This window comes from Cheilinus undulatus, linkage group 21, assembly GCF_018320785.1.
Source record: "Cheilinus undulatus linkage group 21, ASM1832078v1, whole genome shotgun sequence".
In the NCBI taxonomy this organism is placed as follows: domain Eukaryota; kingdom Metazoa; phylum Chordata; class Actinopteri; order Labriformes; family Labridae; genus Cheilinus; species Cheilinus undulatus.
In genome coordinates, this window is record NC_054885.1 from 29,126,074 (window position 1) to 29,134,492 (window position 8,419).

Here is an 8,419-nt window from a genome sequence, read left to right on the forward strand (position 1 = left end):
AAACGTTGCAGATGCAATTCAGCAAGCTGGTCATTAAATGCCATTAGATAGTGTGTCAGTCATAAACGTGTTTTGATAGACAAAGAGACACAGCATAGTAGGCTTTACAGTATATTTGTTTACAGTTTTTATTCCAAATATGGTCTAGCCCTGTCCTCTTTTCTTCCAGTGTCACATGGTTGCAATGATTGTTCGCATACCTCTATGCTTAATGTCAGTATAATAGCTATCTGTAACATCACAGATTTATGACTCTTCAATCACCCAGTCTGACACAGTGACCTTTCTAACCATTGAAAACAATCATGCAGTCTGGCCTCAGCTTAATTCTGTGATTATTTACTATCTTCAGTCCTGAGATGATCCATGTTGAAAGCAGACAGTAATATAAATGTGTTATATGTTTCCAGGTTCCAAGAAGTTGGCCCCTGTGCCCCCCAAGGTCCCATACGGCCAGTCTGGCGGGATGTCCGACCAGTCCACAGGTCAGCCGTCACCGGTCAGCCTGTCCCCCACACCACCTAGCACCCCCTCCCCTTATGGACTGGCCTGCCCTCCAGGGCAAGTGCCCCCATCCTCCCCTGGGCAGACCCCTCTAGGGGCGCCCCACTCGCTCTCGTCCCCACCCTCCTTGACAGGAACACTCACCAAGTCGCGGCCCGCCCCTAAGCCCAGGCAGCGACCCAGCTTGCCCCCTCCGCAGCCACCCACAGCCCCTGTAGGGCTCACTGGCCCGGCCATGGCCCCAGTTCCCCAGCCCCTGGAGCAGGGTCTCCTGGATGGACTGTCTCCCGGGGAGAGCATGTCAACAGGTAAACATCAGCCAATGGCAACAACACCACCCCCGCCGCCACCACAGGTGGGGCTGCAGCGGCCCTCTCTCAGACTTGCTGTGGCTCTGTCCAATGGAGACGGCGGACGAGTGTAGGACTCTGTAGGACTAATAGATGTACAGACACCCCCCCCCCCATAGTGACTGCTCCCAAATGAATGTCTGAATGAAAAAGTTGCCTTTTAGACACAGATGCCTGAGAAAAAGACATGTAAATATTAGCATTTTTGTGCTACGTAGTGGCAAACCTCCTGAACTATGTACTCATTGCTTGTGTTATGTGATGATGTTTCTGGGTAATGTGTGGAAACATCAAACAAGCATAGCTCGTCCTGCTTGTATGGAAGTTGCCATTAGATTCATCATGTGCTCTCTGTATATCTGTGTTACCCAGACCCTCACTTTGCAGAGGTAGATCAGAGGCTTGCACAAGTCCAGTATCTCATAGAGCTTGGCAGGCGTGGACACGTAGCCAGACAAAGCCCAGATTCTGTCTCCAGTATGATGTTCTGATGATGAGGTGTTCTGTCATTTTATACCAAGCATTCTGTCACTTTGTTATATTTATCATTCTCTTGTTCCCCCTGCTACTATTGTGTACCTTGCAGCTGTGTGAGGCCAGGGATTCAGTGTGGGCTAAGTGTGAGGGGGACTTTTAGGGTAAGCCAGAACCGTCCCCGCCCCCATGCGCTCCATCTCACTGCCTGGCCTCGTGCTGTGGCTGCCTCTGGGGTCTCCTGCAGCCTGCATCAAACATGCCAGCCAACCAGTAGCTTTTCAATCAGAGCAGTTTCTCTATTTCCTCTTAGCAGGTTGTTAGCTCTCTAGACGGTGGAGCTTAAACAATAGTGCATGGCTTAAGGACTTCCCAGAGTGCACCACACTGCGCTCACATTGCAGACGCCGTCGCTTACAAAGGTCCATCCTACAGCCCCTTCCCCTCTTTCGTTGCCCATTCCCAGCCCTATACCAGCAGACATCCCCCCTCTAACGCCCCTGCCACCGGTATCAGGGGGCCACAGGTAACCCCTAATCCTCCTTTGGCAGGTTCATCGCTTTTTATAACCTCTGCTCCCTCTTACTACACTGCCACGCTCCATCTCATTCCTACACAGGAGTAGTCATCAGGACCTGCTGCTTTTAGTAAACGCAGCAGAATACCTTTATTTAGAGCAAATATCCGGTCCTCATGAGATTTCCATTGTTACTTCAAGCCCACTTGGTGTCTTGGTGCCATCTTTTCCACAGAGTTCCACACACATCTTGTTGCCTCTGTGTTGGTTTATCTGACCATTGTTGTAAACGTGTACAGTAATGTGTCATTGTGCAGTCATTTTGACTTGTTCTGTATTTTACCTGACTAAGTATCTGTTGTTGTCGTCTCTAAAGACACAAAAAAGCTGTGACGTATTGCACTAGTCGCTGTAAAGTTGACTACACTGAAAACATCCCTGTGTAGAATGTGAAGCACATGTAATCTACTGATTACTTCAATCAGGGCAGACATCACTTACCATGAGTCCAGACTCAAAACGATTAATATTATTTCTGCTTTCTTCCGTTTTTACACCTCATTATCATCATCATACGCCCTTCTTCTCCTCCTCCTCTTGCTCATCATCACCATTCCCTCCATTCTGCTCATCATACTCACCTCTCCTGCCATGCTCACCATTAGATATCTTCAATTATGAAATCCCCTCCATCAATGTCAATCTGGACAGCCTCATCGATGAGTTCAGCGGTGCCCCCTGCAGGAGGTCCGTGGCAGTGACAGACTCTCCAGAGGGGGATGCTGTGCCTGAGGAGGAGCCCCAGAGCACCACACTATGACCTATGACGCTAAGGCATCACAGCTTACCAGCACCCCTATGGCTGTTACATACTCTTAACTGTCGCCACCTGATGGCCTGATGGAAACTCACACTGGCCTCACCAATGCCCACCTGAAACCAGAACTCGAGCACATCTGCTGCAGGCTGCAAAGAAACTCGTCTCTTACAAACGCTCGCTAGAACATAAATGTGATACAAAAAGAAAAAAAAAAAAAACACCCAAATGCCATAGTGGAGGAACAGTTGCCTTTAGGAGGAAAGACTGGATATAGATGAGTATTACATTTAATATTTTTTGTTTGCTTTGCTTTGTTCATATTTGTTGTTTGATGCAGTGGTCTGTGTTTCTGTGGGTTTTTATTTGACTTTCTTTTTGCCTTATTAGAACATGCAATCAAATTGCAATATGATACTCGCAAGTTGTACAACTTTCGGTTAGGGAAACTCAGAGTCTGACATGGTTAGCCCATCCTCAGGGTGAAACAGTGAGGCAGAGTGGAAGAGTATTTTACTCACAGGGTATTCAAGCTTTGTGCACATTAGAAAAAAAAATGCTGAGCCCTATAGAGACAGGTTTGACCTGCAGGATGAAACACTTAATGCAGTTTAAGTCTTACTACACCCAGTCTTTATTTCTCCTATTCTTTCACGTATTAAATCCGTAGTTCTTTACCTACAGGTAAACACTTTAACTCACTTTATACCAGCACAGTATAAGAAGAATGTTATTGTAAATTACCTTGTTTGGAACATGCATCTCTACCAGTTTTTGAAGATAGCACCATGTCGTGTTTGCATGACGAGCCAATAGGAACTTTTGGATTAAGGGCCTCAGAATGGCAGTGTTTGATTTTTGGTGTGAGTGTTTCTGCTGTTGTTGTCCTTGGAGAGTCAGATCTAAACCACCCATGTGCTGTTACAGTCTGATGACGATGGATGGATGACTTCACTGCCTTTAGGTTCGTATGAGTCTCTCTCTTAACCTTGTTTCAAGTGCTTCAGGTTCAGCAACCTTTCGATCCCGAGTGTAAATACAAAGACTGTACATAAATTGATGTATATAAATCTGAGAGGAACTATATGTAAAATGCATATCTGGAGAATATATAATAATAATGATAATATATGTGCTGATATTTATCATGTGTAGAAAATGTAATGATGAAGAATTTGATGTTATTTTTGTCCCTGCACACAGTGAACAGGTTTACTGTAGATTCATAATGTTTCACTTTAACAACAGGTAACAATGATGCTGCAGCACAAACGCAGAATGTTTTTCTGCTAGAAATCAATTGTAGTCTTTATACTTCTGTCTCCTGAACTTCAGACATGCTACAGCGCTGATGAGTTGCAAAACAACATCCTTTCTGTTCTTTGCTTCTTTGTTTTAAAGATCCTGTTTTAATTATTAGATCACTTTTGGACCTTTTCAGTCAGGGGTGTCCAAACTATAGCCAACTCTGTCCCGTGGTCCGTTTTTTTAATGGTTAAATCTTACAAATTAAATAGAATATGGGCTGCATTAAAACATGAATCTTGTCCTTGACTGTTCTTCAACTCTAGGCAGTGTTAGTTCTGTAAAAAACAGTCTCACAGAAGGAAATTGTTGATCAGTTGTATTTTCATGACTGAATTAAGACAACGGTGGAAATGCACAACATTTCAACAACCAAAATCATAGTAGTGATTCATAACTCCCTGATGAATAGATAAAGGATCATGCTCTAATATCTGCTCATTTTCCAAAGCATGTTTAACTAATCATCTTTAAAGCACCAATATTCTTATAAAGTTTGACTATTTTTTTCAGAACTGCATCATTTTTGCTCAAATGATTTATATACATTCCTTGCCATTTTAAATCTAAAATTGTATTTAAAAATGCTTGAAAACAAAGCATGTAACAGCCTGATAAACATTAAATTTCTAGTTTAGTATGCCCCTGGACCCCCACCCTCCCCAAAGTGTGGCTAAGCCCCAGATATTCAACACATCTGGCTCTGCCCTGATGTCATTATTTCAAGAACAAAGCAAAATACTTGTGACTGTAAAACATCTGATTTGGTGCAAAACTGCATTTGAAAATGCCATACATGTAACCTTTTGCTACATTTAATTTTATTGTAGTTTTTACATCCCAACAGAAAATATTGTAACACATTGTAGTTTGCATTCAGATTGCATTTTTACTCATCAACATCCAGCAGTTTGCAGGTATGGTAAACATTTTCACAGTTACATCAGGCCCCACAAATCAGAGACGTCACTGTGGCACTATAGGATTATGGGTGCTGTTATAAATTTGCCTAAGACTGATAATAAATCATGTTATTCATAATGAAATGTTGATAACTTGTGAACTTTTGTCTTCTAGGTTGTGTTAGTCTAACCTGGATATTTCTGACAGTATGGCTAATAAATGAATACAAAAGGGAGAAAATGATTGGGATTTTTACCTCTGGAACCTGAAAGGGCTGAGCAAGCCTCACTGTAATCTTATTGGCTGACCTCAAAATCCTTAACAATGATTGGCTTTTTGTCTCGTCACCCATTAATAGACAGCTGAGTTATAGGTTCTTTGAGCATATTCAGTTACCAAGCATACCTTAACTGAAATTGAATCAGTTTTGCTGACAAACAAACTAAAGATGAGGTTTATCAAAGTGGCCCTGTTATCCTTATATTTTTTTGCATGTGGCCCTTGGTGAAAAAAGTTTGGACACCCCTGCTACAAAGTATTCATATTGAGCACAAATGCAATCCAGGACCTTTTTTATTAAACTGACCATTGTAAAGTAAAAAATCTGCTCACAGTAAGAAAGGCTGATGCAAATTCAAATTTGAGACCTCTGAAATAGGCAATATTGGTCTTCTTTTCCGGGGTTGTTATAACCACCAACCATTAAATTAGAGGTTAATGAATTCATCCAATAACAGATGCTGCAGTGTTACTTTTTTGAAGTGTCAAAGGAGAACAATTTTGTCAATTAAAGTGCAATTACAGTGTTTACTGATCCACCTCAGTCCAAAAAGTGGTCAAAGTCACCTCTACCCAACCTACAGAAATAAAGCCATTCATTTTATCGCAAATTATTTCTCCTTAAGTTTTTTTTTTTTTTTTTTATAAATTCTGGATTAAACTTACTCCAAAATTGATCTACAGTACAGTATGCATCAGTGTGTGTTCTCAATGGACTCTGTTTATGAAGATTTTTGGTGATGTTGATACTTATATTGATAGTTGTGGTGATTATACTGTATGACAACAATTGCAAGTGCCCTCACACTGGCTGTTACTTTGGAACTATAGGCATATTAATGTGTACTAGAGGTTTTATTTTCTGTGCTGGATCCATACGTTTATACGAGGAGGTTTGGGGTATCTCTTCTTTCTTTTTGTGTGCAGACTGAATGTGACTCAACTCCGATTTCAACTGTAGGCTACCTGATTTTATGTCACCATGCAGGAAAATGAGCGCTTGTATTGGGATGAAGGTTAATTAGGGCCTGTCAGCGTGTATTATTATCAATACAGGGCAGTATTACTGCAATGATTTTGTGCATAATAACTGGAATTTACAGCCACCTGAAAGCATGCATTCATACTCATTATAAATGTGATAACTGCTGCTGGATGAAAAAACAACATCTGTAACCTCCCCCGAAACACAAGTCATGATTTCATCTCATATGATTTCAGCCAGTTAGTTTACTCACAGTCATCTTAAGGAGTATATTCATAGGAGCCACCTTTTGCACCAAATGGTACATTGTTACATAGTTTTATGAAGCTTTTTATGTACTGTGGATCAACATTTTTATCACTTCATCACCTGTATTAGGGTCAAACGTAAAGCTCAATTTGTTTACATTTTGAAGGGGGGATTTTAAACAAGAAAAAAACGGTAAATCTGAAAAAGTGTCATGCATGCGCTTAGATAGTCTTTTGATAATCCACGTTTTGTGTCAATCACTGTCTTTTTAGGGATTGTATGAGGGGTAAAGACGGACTTAAGAGAATGTGGATCAAAACAAATGGTCCCCGGTGGGGTTTTGAGCAATACGGTAGAGGAGTAGATGTTGCCTGTGGATGTACTGCCTCCTTCTGCTTTCACTACTAGTGTACAAACAAAACCTGCCGCTTGTCGAGCCCACCATGCCCACGCCCCCCTGCCCCTCCCTCCTCTGCTTAGCATATCAAGTGGAACACAGTGTGTACTGTGAAGCCTACCTGCAATCCTTATCAGAATGTCAGAAATAAATATATATATTAAACTCTACATTTGTAATAACCTCCACTGGTTCATGTGTTGTTTGTTTGCATGGTTTTGCTGTGTTGTATTAGAGCAGTGGTTTTCAAAGTGTGAGGTGGGCCGCAGGACTTCAGGGGAGAAGCAGGACCATAAACCACTAAAAAAGTGGTGTGCTTTGCTAACTTCTGCTGTGCATGGGGCAAACTGGCATTGATCCTGACGATGCACAGTAACCACAGTGTTTAATTAGCAAAGATGCTTAAGATAATGACAGCGTAAGGCTGTGTAAACCCTGGAGTCATATTGAGACAAAGCACTAAGGCTAGTGACCAAACCAGGGGAATTTTTCAACAAGAGGTAATAAGACTTCTAGTCAGATATTTAGCGGTCTAAATACTAAGACAGCCTGTGAAAGAGCAGGTTTTCGCACAGACAATGATCAAAATCAAATACCAGGCAAGGCTGGAGGATGATCTGCTGTTAATCCTGCATCAACTGCAAAGATGCAAACTCACAGTTCCCACTAAATTTGAGCGTAAAGGGTCCATGGAATGGGGGAGGATCACTTTCCCACACTTTCAAAATCTCTGTATTAGAGGATATTTGATTTTTTTCTCTATACATGTTGTGGAGGAAAGAGGAAAAAGCAAGGCAGTGGTGGAAAGTTACATTAATCCAGGTTAAATACACTTTCAAGTACTTTTATTCAGCTACATACAGGTGCATCTAAAAAACTGGAATATCCAGTGAAAGCACTTTTTTCCTGATTCACTTCAGAATGTGAAACTTCTAAATATTCTAGATTCATCTCATACGAAGTGAAATATTTAAAGACATTTTGTGTTTGAATCTTGATGCTTATGACTCACAGCTTAAATCTACTATCTCAAAATACTAGCATATTGTGAAAAAGTCCAATTTGCAAAGGTTTCCTGAGCATTCACTCCCTCTGGTTCAGTACACACAGCCACAATCATGAGAAAGACTGCTGACTTGACTATTGTCCAGAGGACAATCATTAGCTTCCATTGGCCTTAGAAATGCGCAAAATCTAAATAGCGTAATAAAAAACTGGAAATGGAAACAGCTGAATTTTGAAAAAAAAAAAAAAAACCTCAAATCACTGTAAAAAGGTTTTTATGCCCTCATGAAGTGGTTTTCAGATGTTTCTATATAGAAATATATTGCAAAAGTGCAATGGAAACACTTTTTCCTCATTTACACGTCACAGGATTTAACGTACAGTGTCACATGACCAGTTCACTCCAAGACAATATGAAGCGTTACGTGTAGACAGAAGAGGAGTCCATGGTTGTTAAGGCAACCACTGTAAATGTAATCGTATCCGTACCAACACGCAACAGGTTTTGAGCGTCCATCTCCCTTGTAGTGGAGTCTCACACGATGAGATTTTACAAGAATTATGAGGCTCATGCCCAAAACAATGGAAACACATTCAAAGCACAATTGCACTTAGTTGAAATTTCAGAAATATC

General features: G+C 41.3%; 1 protein-coding gene across 6 annotated transcripts in view; it reads left to right on the plus strand.

The window, feature by feature from the left end:
• arhgap44a (Rho GTPase activating protein 44a) overlaps positions 1-6,957 on the plus strand; it is a 64,634-nt gene extending 57,677 nt beyond the window's left edge. For 3 of the 6 annotated variants that reach the window (XM_041777638.1, XM_041777642.1, XM_041777639.1), the window contains 2 exons: positions 411-812; positions 2,511-6,957. In XM_041777638.1, coding sequence (XP_041633572.1) covers positions 411-812; positions 2,511-2,665 — 557 coding nt within the window. In that variant the 3' untranslated portion in view covers positions 2,666-6,957. Of the gene's footprint in view, positions 1-410 lie in introns of all 6 variants that reach the window. The other 3 variants (XR_005991365.1, XM_041777640.1, XM_041777643.1) reach the window with 3 other exon arrangements.
• Positions 6,958-8,419: the final 1,462 nt, after the last annotated feature.